Source organism: Gallus gallus, chromosome 13 (assembly GCF_016699485.2).
Source record: "Gallus gallus isolate bGalGal1 chromosome 13, bGalGal1.mat.broiler.GRCg7b, whole genome shotgun sequence".
In the NCBI taxonomy this organism is placed as follows: domain Eukaryota; kingdom Metazoa; phylum Chordata; class Aves; order Galliformes; family Phasianidae; genus Gallus; species Gallus gallus.
Genome location: NC_052544.1, coordinates 7095240 through 7111080, shown reverse-complemented (window position 1 = coordinate 7111080; position 15841 = coordinate 7095240). Strand labels below are relative to the sequence as shown.

Sequence of the window (15841 nt, the reverse complement as noted above, 5' to 3'; positions counted from 1 at the left end):
AAACTTTTCCTTAAACTAGGCTCATTGCTTCAAGTAATATTAAGTACACATATAATTTAGATACTTAATTTTCTTAACATTGAGATTACATTCATTTTAGATTTCAACAAACATGAGTAGGGGTATAGCATAGAAAAAAATCATACTTTTCCCACTTAATAATTTCTCCAAATACACCTCAGTAATATGACACTGTATAGAACACACTTTTGATTTTGAGAAGGACTTGCATGAAGAATGAATTCAATAAAGATGCTCATATTGCACTCAGGTGCACTGAATTTTCTGTATTATTATCAACTAAAAGAAAACGAGAAATTAGTCAACAATTATCTTGCTACTGGATCAATACTCTATGGACAGACCACTACTTTTTTAAGAAGACTTGTTGATCAGTGCATGATATTTAAATATAGCCATCATCCATCAAGAAAGATTTTCTCTTTAGCTGCTTGCTATGCTCCTTATAATACTGCTCAAGTAAAACTGGCCTCATTGCTGCAAGGGCACACTACAGACTTGATGTCAGCTGATTGTCCCCAAGGTCTCTCAGAGCCTTTTCTACAAAGCTGACACTTTCTGAAGGTAGAAATCTACCACTTGCAGCAAAGAATTGCATTAAACAAATTTTTTATATTCGTATCCCCTTTTACAGTGCTGACATTTATGAAGAATGGAAAAAGCCCTTTTCACCATTCTTCTGGATTATTTTAAGTGCCTCCTTACATAACCACCAGACCCAGCAAACATGTGTTTGTGTTTCTGAATATTATAGTGATTCCATAAAAGCGTTGAATTATTTTCCTACATAGAAGTAGCCCAAATAAGCATGCAGAATAGTACAGTATTTCCAGCAGTATTCACAGATCAGTAATTACTGTCTACATTAACCTTTTCCCATTCAAAGTCTAACCTATAAAAGCTCTTGTTCTTCATTAAAATCAGCTTAAGAAAATATCTTTTATAATTTATGAACCTTCAGGTTATGCATGAACTTTCCTGGTGTCCAGATGATCAAAAGATGTTTATTAGTTCCTGGACTCACACAGCCTGCAAGGAGAGGTTCAGATTTTCAATCCTCAAACTTTATTTATTTCATTCCCTTGCCCTGGACTCTAATGTCATCTAAAATAGTACTACTTACACTGTCGTTTTTGTTTTTTTTCCCCGAGTTTTATTTTGTTATGGCTTCTCATTGCAACACTCTAAAGAGAAAGAGAAGTTTCAAACACCTGTAAGTAAACAGGTAGACATGTAGTATTTACCTCTGACTTCTTTTAAATGATGAGAAGGAGCATTCAGACATAGTGAGGAATCCTTCCTTTTAGTTTGTTAATCAACACCTCAGACGTCTCCCGTTCTAGAGAGAGGAGATTAATTTTTTTAGAAGAGCTCCAAAGGAGTATAAAGGGATAGCATCTGGGACAACTTGATGTTTGCTGCTGCAAAGACCATCACTGAAAAATAATTCTAGCCCATCACTCATCTGATGTAATATGGTGTCAAGACATCTGGAGATCTGGAGTACTTACTTTCACCTATCTCTTTCTTTCCAAGAGGTGAAAGAGCTTATGAACCCAACAAATCTATTATCACTGCACACAACTTCATTTCCAGTAGCCAATGGCTACCACAACACTTTCTCCAGACAAAAGTCATGTAGAATCACTTATGACTGAGTTGTTTCCTGCCTGAAAGGATGTAATTGGTTACCATCTAAAGAAGATTCAGTGAAAAAAAAAAAATCAAACAGAAGAATCCTTTCAATTTAACTTGCTTCTCTCTACTCCTGTAAACATCTCCTCAGTGGAATAGATTATTGACTACTTAACCATGTCAAGAAGCCATGTCAAGTAGTAACATAATAGTCCTGCCATATATTTTTCTTATTATACACTCAGGAGGTATTATGGCAGAATTCCTATGAATGTACTTTTTGTAGATAGTGATTTATAGAATATAGGATCCCAAGGACATTAAAAGCCATTCTCCCCTCTACAGAAGGTGAAACAGTAATGCAGAATCAGAAAGTTATGCTTTGTTTTTTCATTTTGTGAAAACAGGCCACAGTACTCCAGTTCAAAGTAAAATAAATAAATAAATAAACAAATGCAACTTTTAAAATGACATCTTAGGGCATGCTTTGAAACTGCACAACTAAGCTGTCATTATCTATATGTTAGCACAACTTTCGTTTCACAAGCTGTTCTATTTGCTGTGCTGTTTAGTAACAGAAGAAACCATAAGCTCCTGGAGCCAATCTGCCACTGTTGTCTTTTTATACGGTCTGAGAGAATTTACATGGGCTGGCAGTCAAAATTGCCCTTTACATGCTTTGTCTCTAGGGGAATTTGAGAGAATGTCCAAGTTTTATAAAATAATGATAATCACACTGTACACCAAGCACAAACAAACCCAGATTTTCCATGAACATTTTCTGAGAAAGATAAAACTGGACAAACAGAAAATAACAGAGTATACTTAAAGTGGGTTGCTCTGCAATGGAAAGCACATTTTTAGTGGATATAAATTTAGCTGCTCTTTGCAGCATTATGCACGATAGCAGTCTTGTGATATTTCAAGTTCAGAATGGGTCCCTGGAGACATCATGTAATTTATAATGGACTAACCATAATAAACTATAGCAGTCAAAAGGGATCTGGTACCAAGGAAATAAGGTGTATTGGATCATTTGTCTTAAAGGAATGTCCTGTTGAAGATCTAGCTTATCTGAGGTCAGCTAGAAGCAATGAGGAGATTTGGCTGGTTGTTAAAAATGTTCCAGAATTGAAGTTCTCCTTCATTATCTTTCAGAGAATAAACAATTGAGAGGGAAACAAATACAAAGGATCACAGTACACTTCTTCAGTCAACTAATAACACCCCTTTCCTCTAAGCGCAGAGCAAATGTTTCAGTTTTTAATGCTGGCAGCGCTTTATTTTAATTGGTACAGTAACAAACTTTAGCAATACTTGTGGGACCAGAGGCACTGCCTTGTCTCAGCTCTGCTGCAAAGTAATTAGGTGCCAGCTATTTACAAAGACTGCCTTTACTTCTGACATATCTGTAACTTCATTGTTTCACACAGTCCTTGCAGGTATGTGGTGGGTGTCTGTTTGCTCTGTTCATAGCTATGTGGGGCCGATACCTAGCAGATCACATGACAGCATGAGAAGTGATAAGCAGGATAAAAGTGCTCTTTTCCAAAGCACAAACGCACAACTAGCACAAGCATAATTAACATTTAATTTAACAGCAGTTGTGAGGTAGATCTTGTAGGACTGTCCTGTTGCAAGTTGTTAGTACATATTAGTGACCTAAGCACTGCCATGTGCTCAAGGATTTTCTACAGGCACTTTGCTGCCTTTGCTCTCTCACATAACACCAAACATTTAGGGACAGCAGAGAGGCATTTTTCTCTTCAAGGAGAGAAAAAAAGAAATGTTATGTGGGATGCAAACCTCGGGCTAACTCCCATCTGCCAGCAAGCTTATTGTCTAGCTGACAAATGTGTTTAGAAATCCGTAAATATCCTTCTAAATTTACAGTATGAAAAACCTATGGGAATCTTAATCTAATTCCTCAAATCAAATTGACCTGAGTGCAACAAACATACTGCAAAATAATTGATTGCATTTCATCGACATGCATATTCATGGGTCCTACCTTTGCAGCAAGCGGAGGGGTTGAGGAGGCCATGACTGCAGGGAGATCACCATGCAGGAACCTAGTTCTCACACTTTGGTAGAGAAAGAGCTGTACTTTCAGAATATTTCATATATGAATGACATCTTGTAAATGAAACAAAATCAAAACTCATCTATTATTTTAGAAAATAATGACAACGATACGGTTACCATGTGCCTTAAAGCTAGAAAAGAACCGACACAACTCTTACCCTCTTTCAGATTGGATCTCATAAACACAGGAACTAGCAAGAGGCATTCTGCAGCTCTTCTATACTAAAGAAGAATGGTGCAGGGGTGTTATATAATATATGGCTTTTGCCATTACTGCTTTACATTTCTTTCTTTTGTAAATTTTTGTTTAGAACTCATATAAAGGCTTTTTTCCTCTTTTGCTTATCCTTAATTAGTTTGAATGTCAAACCTGTTCAGAAATCACATAGGTTTGGATAGTAACGAAGGCAAATAAATAATGCTTAACCTTTTCTAGAGAGATCTGGAGACCCTTCCAAAACCAATTAAGGCTTGTATGATTCACAGGAATTAACCAAGGTCGGCATGCTAGGTTTCCAAAGTTGTGTAAAAAAAGATAATATTAAAATAAGGAGGTGGGGTGTGAATAGTCTGTCCTTCCTACAGTCTTAAACCCTTCTAATTTGAAAGCGTTTGTTTTGAGTGGGAAAAAAATTAGGCAACCCTGATTAGATTCTGCTGTTGCTTGGGAAGATTGCCCCATGCTGTGGTTTGCGTGTTTTTTTCTATTTCTATTTCTTTCAGTGAATTTTTCTGCTGTATGTTTGGCACATACTTCTACTTCAGATATATTTTGAACCTCCTTTGTAATGTAAAATACAGAAAAACAGCAAAAGCAATTACGTGACTGCAAATACCACAGATAGATCTTGCTGCTCTGACATGGAGGTTTTGGCATCTATGTTATCCATATTCCTTCTCCTGGCGATGTCTTCTCACCTGAAGGAACAATTTGTTCACGTGTCATGGAAGGGGAAATATCATCCACAATATCAGAGCAACAACAACGACCCCTCTACTACTACTTTCGCCTTTGAGCTGCAGGTTTATGGCTGCACATCTTTCCCTTTTTGCTACTATTGAACAGCATACAAAAAGACTTTGCTCCCTGTAACCTGTGTGACATTGTATTCCTGTGCCTGCCTGTGATTTCTCTTCACATTATCTTTACAAGCATCAATGCTGCAAAATTTCAATAAAAACTTGAAGACTGAAGACAGAGTTGTTCAATCATATTCTTCAGACAAGTTTTTTGGAAACACTTAATGAGGAGATGGTAAAGCTTAAAAAGCATCTTCCTTGAGACATATCAGCCAAGCTTAGAATTGCATGTACGTGTGACAATGTACCTCAATATACATACTGTAAATATGTCAAGGACCATCTGAAAAATAAATAGCACCAAAACTGAAAATGTGTACAATTTACATGACTTAGTTTTGAAAGTATTTGTAAGGGAACCTGAGTCAATCCAAGACCCAGAACTTTAAGAAGATTTTGTTTCTGTAGCTATATTCTTCCTTAAAAAAAAAAAAAAAAAAAAAAGGGAAAGTTTAAAAATGGCCACAGCTGGAAGCATTCTGTTAGCCATTAAAGTGCCAAAATGAATGCAGTAAATCAGCTCTGACAACCCATCAGAAAGAAGGAAAAAATACTTTCCTTCCAAGAATTCAGAAGTTTTGCCCTGACCGTAAAAACGAAACAAACCCACCAAACAAAACCAAACAAACAACATAAAAAAACAAACAAACAACAACAACAAAAAAGATCTTTGTCCCGGCAGAAGTCTGTCAAGGGTATTTCTATTTGTGTAAGCAATTTACATCACCGGAATACCCAACCCTATCTCTGCACATAGCCATCCTTTTTGAATTTTTGATTGCCTGTACTCATATGAATGTTATGATAACTTAGTCTAAATATCCTTTGAGTATAACAAGGATTACAAATTAATACTGTCATGCCGGTCATTAATTTTGATAACCAAAGAATTTGCATTAGTGAACGTACTCGCTATTGAGTTATTAATGTTACAATTTTATATGTGACAGTTTCAATGTGTTAGAAGACAGTTTTCATTACTTGATACTTTCCCAGCCGTTCACAGCTGGCACATTTCTTCCTTTAAATATTGATTTTCCTTTTTTAAGTTGAAAACTGAAATTTGTTAGATACTTTCTGATAACACTTTGTTAATCCTGGATTATCGATAAATATTCAACAGTACAATTTACCAATAAGAAGTCAGTACTGATATTTCATTAAAAGAGGTTATGATACACAAAGCATGAAATAAGCTTAAAGCTCAAAAAAAGAAAAAAAAATGGAATAGATTATACAAATACTCTGCAGCTTAAGACTTATTTTTTGTGCCAGTGAATTGGTTACAACACTTACTAGGATGAGATAGTATTAAATGTATTTATAGATGCAATGGAGAAAAGGGTTGCTCTATTTGAGTTTGGAAATGATATTCGTGAATGAATACGAATATTTGTAGAGACAAAAATCATGAAGCAGGGTTAAAATTGGAATACATTATTTCAAGCACATCATAATCTCTGAAAATAGGCAACTGTACATCATGCACTTGAAGCAAAGAAACCATGCTACCATTTTAGTCTTTCTTCAGAACTCAGATCTACCTTTTAAGAAGATTAAGAGACACATCTATTTTGAAGAGTGAAAAGATGAAATAATCCTAGAGTTTTCCATAAATTTGCAACATTTTACTTCTCTTGTTCTGTGTTTCCTAATACAGAACCAGCATCCTGCCCCAAGCAGCTCCTCACCTCAGTACCAGGTGCAGGACTCCCAGGTCTTTCCATCTTCTTCTCTGGTCCTTCTCTACAGAAAAGGTGCTCTTTGTCCACAAAAAAAGTGTGACAGAACGCATCAGCCATTAAAGCAGTGCTGTTGTGAGACTGGGAACAGAGGGTAGCCAGGTGGATAACTTCACAAGGAATATAACCTACTACCGCCTGTGTTTCCAGACAAGGATGAGGATTTGGCAGTTTTAGCCTTTGGCAGGAAGCCTTTTCTTCTCTTTTCTGGTTCTCCATCTGCCTCTATTGATTGGGCCAGATGAAGGAGAATCAAGTTGTGGCTGGACCTGCGGGTGTGTACACATAAGGCTACCAATAATACCCTGCCATCTCCCCCACATAGCAATATTTAGGGTTTGGAAACACAAATATGAAATCCCTTTTATTAGAGCTTCTGGCCAGGCTGATGTATTATAAGAAAAACTGATAGGCACAAACTATTCCCTCAGCAGAGCAAATAGGCACATTAATTTCATATTCTATTTAGTGATCAAGACCTGCCAGAAGAAGCAACAAAACAGTAGCATCGGTGGACATTGTATCTTGTAAGCACAAGAAGAGACCCAGGTTCTGGTCCCCAGTAATGCTAATAAAATTTTGTACAAAACAAGCAGCAGACGTAGAACAGCTTTATGACTGCCGCTCATGGGCATGCTTGACAGAACTCTTCCAGGTTTGTTAATCTTGAGACTTTTTTAATGCAATAGAACAAGTACAACAGGAAAACTTGATATTTCCATTGTCTTGAAAGAACCAATAGTTTAGTCATCCAGACTCTCTCCTGTTAGGTATTAAGTAGAAAGAGGAAGGAACAGAGCTTGAGTTTTCCTTAAATTAATACCACATAGACAGACATAAGACTTGTTAGACCTTTTTCTCCATAAGGAAATACCATCCCACCAAAAACAGACACTGCCATATTTCTGTAACCAGGACACCAGCAAGTAATCAGCAATAGATTCAGAAGACTTGACTCAAAGGAGTTACCAAACTACTGAGGAAAGATTTTCAGCGTTCCGCTCCGCAGCATTTTCTTCTTGACTAGTGGTCAGCATCTCACTGTACATTGCTGATGTTCCTGAGATGACCAGCTTCCCAATTGCTGCTTAGGCAAATCTACACTGTGTTATGAATTCTCCTTCACATATTAAACCTACATTTCTGATGCCTCAATACCCAGATTCCTCGAGTCCCTTTCCAACCCAAAATTTCATGGGTACTCACTTCAGATGAGAGCTGTGACCCTTAAGTCATCTCCTGCTTTGAGAAGAGAGCCTACCCAACATAACACAACTACATATACATCTTTTAGGTTTTCTTTATTTATATTTTTTTTAGTTCAAGAATTACACACTAGCCAACATTATTATATATTTACATGCTGAAACTGGCTGCAATAATTTTAAATTCAAGAAAATATCTCTTATGTGCTACTCATTTACAATCATCATTTTACTACCTCATTTATCCCAGAGGTTAGCAGTCCTTTTGAGAAAGACATGAAGATCTGATGCGATGATATCCACTAGTATTTTGCATTTTCTAGCCATTGGAAAATGTGCATTATGTGCATATAAGAAAGGCTACAAGGTCATTAGTAAGGCTGATGATTACTACATTATGAAGTAAATAGTACTAAGTAAAAAAGATAAATCAGAACTGTGCAAAGACAGTACTAACAGAACCATTTAAACACCCATGCAAATAAAAACGTGATAGAAGTCAAATCATAGTCAGCTTGTTAGAATTAATCATGTTTCAGATGTTCTTTTTGTCTTCAACTGAAAGTAACAGGACAGACCATGAACCATACAGCCTGGTGAATATTCGTCAAATGACTGTTAACAGTGAAAACATACAAAACATTATCAAATTGGAATAGATGACCTTATGTCTGAAAAAACATTAAAAAAATACAACCCTTAGTATGAAAGTATAGGTGAGACTTTTCATCTTTTAATATTCTTTTTTTTTTTCAAAGCACTTACAAAGAAAATAATTTTATACTTATGAAATGTCCGCGTTGCATATTCTTGTAGAGGTGACCTATTTCAATTTAATATTAATGGATACTTAAATTATTACTATTTTTACAAAGTAGAATAGGGCAGTATTTTTCATCAACATTCCACTTGCTTCTTAAAAATTTAGACAAAGTTCCTAGTGCATTTTATTAAGCTTTACCTTTGGTGTTAAGCAGTGACTTAATAGATTTCCCTTTTAAACAATTTCTGGAGTGAAGATTCTTTGGCTTTGGGGGACTATGCTATCTAATGACAGTCAAATATATATTTTTTTCTAAAGAAAAACTGTAAATCTACTATTAGATACCATAAGGGATACAGATTGCAGAAAGATGCAGTATGCAGACTTTCTGTAATGAGATCACCAGCAGCTGAATTCTCACCTACGCTGGATTCCTTCACATCGTCACTCACAGGAGCAACATAAAGGTACCTTACTGTATGTGAAAAATCAGGCCTTATTTGTTTATGCTGAGTACTGAGTGCCAAACTACAGTCTTCCACTGCTTGAATGATTTACCATACAAAAGAAGCGATTGTGCTAGCAGTAACACAGCTGAAATGGTTATTTTGCACCTCAGTACTTTCTGTATTTTTTTTTTTTATATCTGGTATCCAAATCTGTTTATGCAAAAGGGTGTTTAAATTACTCTGCTAGAGCACTGCAATTATTGTACTTAGTAAAAAAAAGTCACTAAACAATTACTGTATCTACTGACTGCTCATTTACAGCTTATTTAATTATTTACATAATTTTAGGACACATTAACCTAAACCATAGAATTAGCTTTTTGCCTTACCATAAAGTACAAATTAGAAGTTAAAAATGTTTAAGAAATCTGATAATATTTACACACGCTCAGCTTAAGTTATGATTGCTCACATCGTATGTTCTATGTACACATAGCAAAATGTTATGATCACTACTGATATAGTATTGTACCCTGGCCATCCCACTCTAGATTACTTTCTAGAAATAGTTAATAATTTTGCCTTTTTGCTTCGGTTCCCTTAGACCTGTTGTTTTTGAAAACTTACTAGTGGACAATGCTGTTATAAAAAGAGAGAGAAGAAATAGGCAAGCAATGTGAGGACTAGTCTAATTTCAGATGCTAGGAGGTACAGTACTACCATCATGTCAAATGGTGCAATGTTCCATACGAATTATATGCATTGATCTGCTGATATAGAAATGCCCAGTTACCCTGTATAGTAAGTTGTTTTTTACATTAATCTTTTTTTTCTCAAAAATATAATCATACACTGGTTGATGGTAGAAACAAAAGTATTATTAGCTTATTCCTTTAACACACCAACATATGAATGTGTGTGTATATATATACTTACCATGTGTATATATACACACATATGTCCATACAGACACGTGTCCATATGCACATATAGTTGGATAATGTTTAACATTTGTTCACTTATGTTCAGTTCTGTGTTAATTATAGAATTGTAACACAGACTAATAATTATAATGAAAAATAACCAAACCTTAATTTTAATGCATATTTTGTCTGAAATAAGAAGGATTTGCTCCCCAGGTGCAAGACCACCACTCATTTGCTCTATGCATTGTGCTTTTGTACCTTACAGATTATATATCCTTTGTATTAGAATGTAAAAACTCTGTGAAGAACTCTGTGACATACTGTTATCTGCTTTCCTCCCCGGGAATGAGAAAAGAAATGTTCACAATGGCATTGCTTGAGTCTTTCTTCCCCGTCATTAAATTGCAATAGGATAGAAACATAACATTCCTTATGCAAACATGGAAATATGTTGCATGGATTTTCAGTTCTGAAAATGTGTATCATACTTACTAGCAGTCATATACAGTAGATATTTACAGATTGATCTCAAAGATTTCATTAAAACTGTGCCATGTTATAGTCATAATTTGCCAATGCATTTCAATAAGATGAAAAACACCTTAATTGCTGGCTATCATGTCTAGAACAATAAAATGTGTAACTATAATTATATTACAAGATTCATCTAAAATTAAATGTTATATTTTGCTTATTGAAACTAGCAACAATCAACAGAGCTAGTAGGATCTCAAATATTTTCTGTCAGTTCTAAAGTAAAAGCAAATTTATTCTAGTTTACCTGGAGGGTAGCACGCACATTAGTACCCATACCTCACGTATGTTGGCATAATTTCTCACTTTCACTCAAGTATCTCAGAAAAAGAGTAAGTGCTCACCATGGGCTCTTGAGTTCTACTCTTCCCTTGACAGTGCCTCGCCAGTCTTTCTTACCCGCATCTTTTTGTATCACAGTGTTTAGCCTTAAGTACAAAACGATAACCACTCAATTTCTGAAAGAAACTTTCCCTTTCACTTCCTATATCTACCACATTAATAGCCAGAAGGACATTGTAAAAGCAAAAGATCTCCTTCCTCCCAGGTAATACATCTTTCCTAGTGACACCTGAGCAAAAACCAAGCATTTTCTTTCACACTCTGAACAGTGACATCAGAGAGTATTATGGCTTATACTGTAACTTCAGATAAACTAATGTGCAGTTCAAGGTTTCAGTCTCTGTGGTTTTCATAATTACTTCATGCAGTAAACGCTGACAAACAACATATTCTTTGTAAAGTTTCATATTTGAGGAGTATCAACCACAAACAAGCTGTGAGCTCCCTGTGTTCACACTGTGCTTCTGTGAAACAAACAAATATAAGAGCAAAACAAACTCAACCCTATACAAAGAATGGATAGCAATTTGTGAAATGAAAGAAAAACTTTTACAGTAGAATACTATAAGACAGCTTTTATTTATGATAATGGGTATCATTATTAAAGAACAGACTTTGAAGAGAAATTCTGTATTTAGATGTGGCACTTTTGAAGTATTCTATGAATTGGGGAAAATTGCAGCATAATTCATACTTTAAATTCCACACTCATCTGCAAAGCTTATTGCATTGTGCATGAAATGCAGCCAGAAAGTAAGTATGTGAAATAAAAAGCAACAATTTGACTTGGAAAGTTTGTCATGGGATGACAGCCTGACTACACATCGTAGCCTATATCTGGACATGAACATACACAACTCCCTTGAGAACAACAGGTGATGTCTATGTCCAGCAAATCCCTTTGCAGGCTCAAAACAATTCTCTCTCATTTGAAAAATGAATACATGTTGTTATGCTCAAAACAAAGTCAAAAAGTCTCCTATGTTTCCCACAACTGTTTTCCTTCTGTCTGCTAAAGGGGGCAGGCAAGCACAGTAACTTGATGGAAAATTACTCTTTGAAAGCAAAAACAAAATTTTCAAATAAAATATTTTATCAAAAATATTCTTATACACTATTTTAAAGCACTGCCAAAATTACACGGGGAAAAAGTATCTACATATGGAAACATTTCCTATGATATCTGGAAGGTAATGAAATATGAGTTCATTTCAGAAATTTGTACACGTGAGAGGTAGCATAGATACAGTAGAATGTGGCTTTTGTTTCATTAAATATTTTCTGTTAAACAAGATTGGGAATTTAATTTTATAGAAGCCATCAGAAATTTATACTTTTTATGCAGATCCAGAAAAGTTTTAGTTTTTCATTACAGAAAACTTTTCCACAGTGGAGTAAATGGCAAAATCTACTTTGCCTTAAAAATTAAAGCTCCATGCAATGAAAAAAAAAAAAAAAAAAAAAAAAAAGAAACCCCAAAAAACAGCAACAACAACAACAAAAGATTAAATAAGTTTCCAAACGCAAAATTGAATTTTTGTAGTTTTTCCAATGGAAAACACCCTAGGAGAGACTTCCAAGGGGGTGGTGAGGCACTGGAACGAGCTGCCCAGAGAAGCTGTGGATGTTCCATCCCTGGAGGTGTTCAGGGTCAGGTTAGATGAGTCCCTGGGCAATCTGATTTCGTGGGTCGCAACCCTGCCCAAAGCAGGTGGTTAGAACTAGATGGACTTCAAGGTCTTTTCCAATCCAAACCATTCTATGATGCTATAGTGTATGTCAACTATTAAAGTGATAGCTACCATTTTTTTCCCTTTAAAATAGTTCACTAAGCAAAACAACAACAACAACAAAAATTTGAAATGGCATTGCCTAATCCAGACTGAGAAAATACTCATTATTATTGTTGCACTGAAATATGAATGTTCAGTTCTTTGCTTTTAAAAGAGGTATGATACCTCCCATCAATCTGGATGTTTGGTGTTAAGCATAATGACAGTGGTAAGCATAACACTAGAAAGATAACAAACTGTAAAAAAAATCACACAAATCTACATGGGTATTTCAGACTAAGGTACGTACTATGACTGACAACATTCATTTGCACAGTATGCGTTTATATATATATATATACTTTTACAAATATGTAGCCTTCACTTTCCCTGGTGCTTTATTGTTAATTGCTCTCTACCTTTCAGTAGAATGGCAGAGCGCCATTGGCTTCCTTCAACCACCAAGAGAACTACTAATTGGCCAACCAACTTTTGGCACATTGGACAAACAATTCCCCTTCCCCCACACAAAAAACCAGCATATCTACCCATTCAGGACATGATCGTTTAACTTGTCTCATACCACCGCTACATTCCTCTACTGATCACAGCTACAGTCATAGGGACTGTGAACATATGCTATCTCTTAAAAATCCAAACAAAACTAGTGCTTTTTGCTTCAGTATCTGTGCAAACACCCAACCCAAATATTATCAGTCAAAGGTTTAGCTCTTTCAGTGAATAACAGGAAATACCTGAATGCGGTTGGGAAACCTCTGACCATCATCATCTTGGAAAGATGATAGGCACTATTTGTTTTCAAGTTTACACCTTTAAAAGGTAAAATGTGTGTTTCATAAGCATGATAATATCTTAGTACACTCTAATATGTGTACATGCATGTCTTGGATACGCAGTTTCACAGGGAATGACTGGTATATACTGCTGTTGAAACCAAAATATTTTTCTCAAATGCCTCTCTAATTTGTGTCACTACACTCACATGAGCATTAAAAAAATTAAAAAAGAAGCTGTGAGAGACAGTGAAACAGAGATGATTGTCAGAATCTAATTTGCCTTCACATTTGAAATACACTTATATTTTCATAAAGGGGATATGTCCATACTGCAAATTTACATATTTATGATTTAGCAGAAACAACCAAAATGTTATAAAAACAGACCATAGAGTGGGCCAGCAACTAAGGTGTTTTAAAATAACTTTTTGTCCTGAATAGAATTTTTCTAAGTCCCACTTTTGGCTGTACAACTGATTTGAAGATAAATCCAGTTCTTGCTTCCTGTGTGGCTTTGTTTCTTAGTTCACATAGTAAAGCCAATAGACAATATTGAAGAAGGAAAAAACAACAGGGAAGAATATGCGCGACCATCTATCTATGGCATTTACATCAGTCAAGTCAGGGATGGTAATTTTCAGTTGAGATGCACGTCTCCGTAGCCTACTTTTCTTCTGTGCCACATGCCTCTCCAGGGCATTGCGACCAAAGCTGTGTCTGGGTAAGCCAGCTTTCCGGTATTGGATGCTTGAAGTGTCATAGGCCAGCATCGTGCTCCTAGGGTCCCCAAGCCCCATCACAGCCTCAGAGGCAGCCATCTCATTTTTAATTTCAAGAGTGCTCAACAAAATGTTTTCATGCGGGTCCATCTGTAAGAAACAAGAAGGCAGATTTAACAAAGAAAGAAAGGAAGCCTAGTCATTTGCAAACTGAAGCCATGCTGACAAGGGCTAGATCCAAAACTACTGATTCTTTGGATGCCAGCCTGTCTGAAAGGCCTTAAGCAAAGCTGTGACTAATTATTTTTGTTTATCCATAAACTCAAGGAGCAATAAGGCTGAAAATATATAATAGAATAGATGGTGTCTCCCTAGATACCATGTTTAGTAGAAACAATACTTGGAAATGGTGTATATTATCAGCTCCTGAATGTGGAATTCTGCTATTGGTTATGATATCTGGAGCTATTATTGTGCTTTTCGGGGATTTTGGAAGGAAATCAAATGAAAAAGGGTCTGCTTTTTACTTTGGCTTTTTCTGTTTCTTTCAAATGAAAGCTTCTGCTCTGACAAAAGCTTTATGTATTCACAAAGTCTCTCTGCCACAATATAAAGAACCCCTGAGGAATTCATGGGAGAATAGTCAGTCCCCATATTCCAAACAGGACTGCTAGTTGCTTGGGAAAGATGCTGACATAGTATAATCACACCTATGTGGAATACCTATTCCCCAGTGCTAATGTGCTACAGAAGTGCAGTGTGCATGCTCTGGAGACCAAAACACTGGAATAGCAGAAGCCTACAATTTCAAGCAAGGAAAAATATAGACATATAATGTTCAGACTGTAATCACATCAAATGTACATTGAACAGCTGTTTCAATGGGTAGTTTTGATTACTATATAATTTTAAGGCAGTTCAGAGAGAAAAAAGTAATGCAGATTTTAAATAAAACCTAGAAAGTTAAGAGGACTTCAAAGATTAACTAAATTCGATTCGTTCCTAGGCAGTCTGGAATTAGATGTAAAGTATGATTGGAGAACTTCAAACTAATCCATTTAGTTATCTAGGAAATTCTAATTCTCCTCAGCGTCTCTTCTATGTATGTATTTTCAATTGTGTGATTATAGAATCATAGAGCATAACAGAATATTTTTAAAAGCAATAACGGGCAATTAGCAGCTAAATAACTACACAGACTTGAATTATGTCAGTGCAGATACATTCATCATCTAATAAGAAAAGGAACTGTCCCAGAGCTCCTTTAAGAATAATTGATCTACATTAACCGTTTATAATGTATTCAATATAAACAATTATTACTAAAAGTGCACAAATTGTGACTTTTGTGGATTTCTAACCAATAACACGGCATTAATCTCTTCTGTAATATTTCACATGGCATGATGAGTTGAAAACATTAACTTCTTAAGAGGATCTATTGCACACCATTACGGATTGGGAACACAGGTACTCATAAAAACACACTGGACCTACTGAAACACTGCCATTTGAGTGATTACATCTGCTTAAGTGATGCATTAAGAATTACCATCATTAAGATGCCAGATTTCCCCCCCACTCTTTCCTCAATCTGTGAGAGTTTGCACACCTCTGAATTTCTTACTATTTTAGTTTGATTAAATGTAGTGATTCAATGTGAGATACAGCCAACATCATCTATTTTTGCTTGCTTCCAATTAAAACCATATAAAATCTTTGAAATCTCAAGCTTGCTAGGGAGATAAACTTTTTGAGAAACACTGTACAA

The 15841-nt window shown here is 35.7% G+C and overlaps 1 protein-coding gene and 1 long non-coding RNA gene across 14 annotated transcripts in view; both read right to left on the bottom strand.

The window, feature by feature from the left end:
• Window positions 1-18: 18 nt before the first annotated feature.
• On the bottom strand, window positions 19-6558 carry LOC124417182. The gene is made up of 3 exons (XR_006931415.1): window positions 6513-6558; window positions 3668-4659; window positions 19-1360 (listed from the first exon to the last, which is right to left on the bottom strand). It is a non-coding gene; the product is annotated as an uncharacterized LOC124417182 (long non-coding RNA).
• A 1287-nt stretch (window positions 6559-7845) lies between these two features.
• GABRB2 (gamma-aminobutyric acid type A receptor beta2 subunit) overlaps window positions 7846-15841 on the bottom strand; it is a 335870-nt gene continuing 327874 nt past the window's right edge. For 12 of the 13 annotated variants that reach the window (XM_046900320.1, XM_040646866.2, XM_046900322.1 and 9 more), the window contains one exon: window positions 7846-14220. In XM_046900320.1, the coding sequence (XP_046756276.1) occupies window positions 13873-14220 (348 nt within the window). In that variant the 3' untranslated portion in view covers window positions 7846-13872. 13 annotated transcript variants of the gene reach the window in all.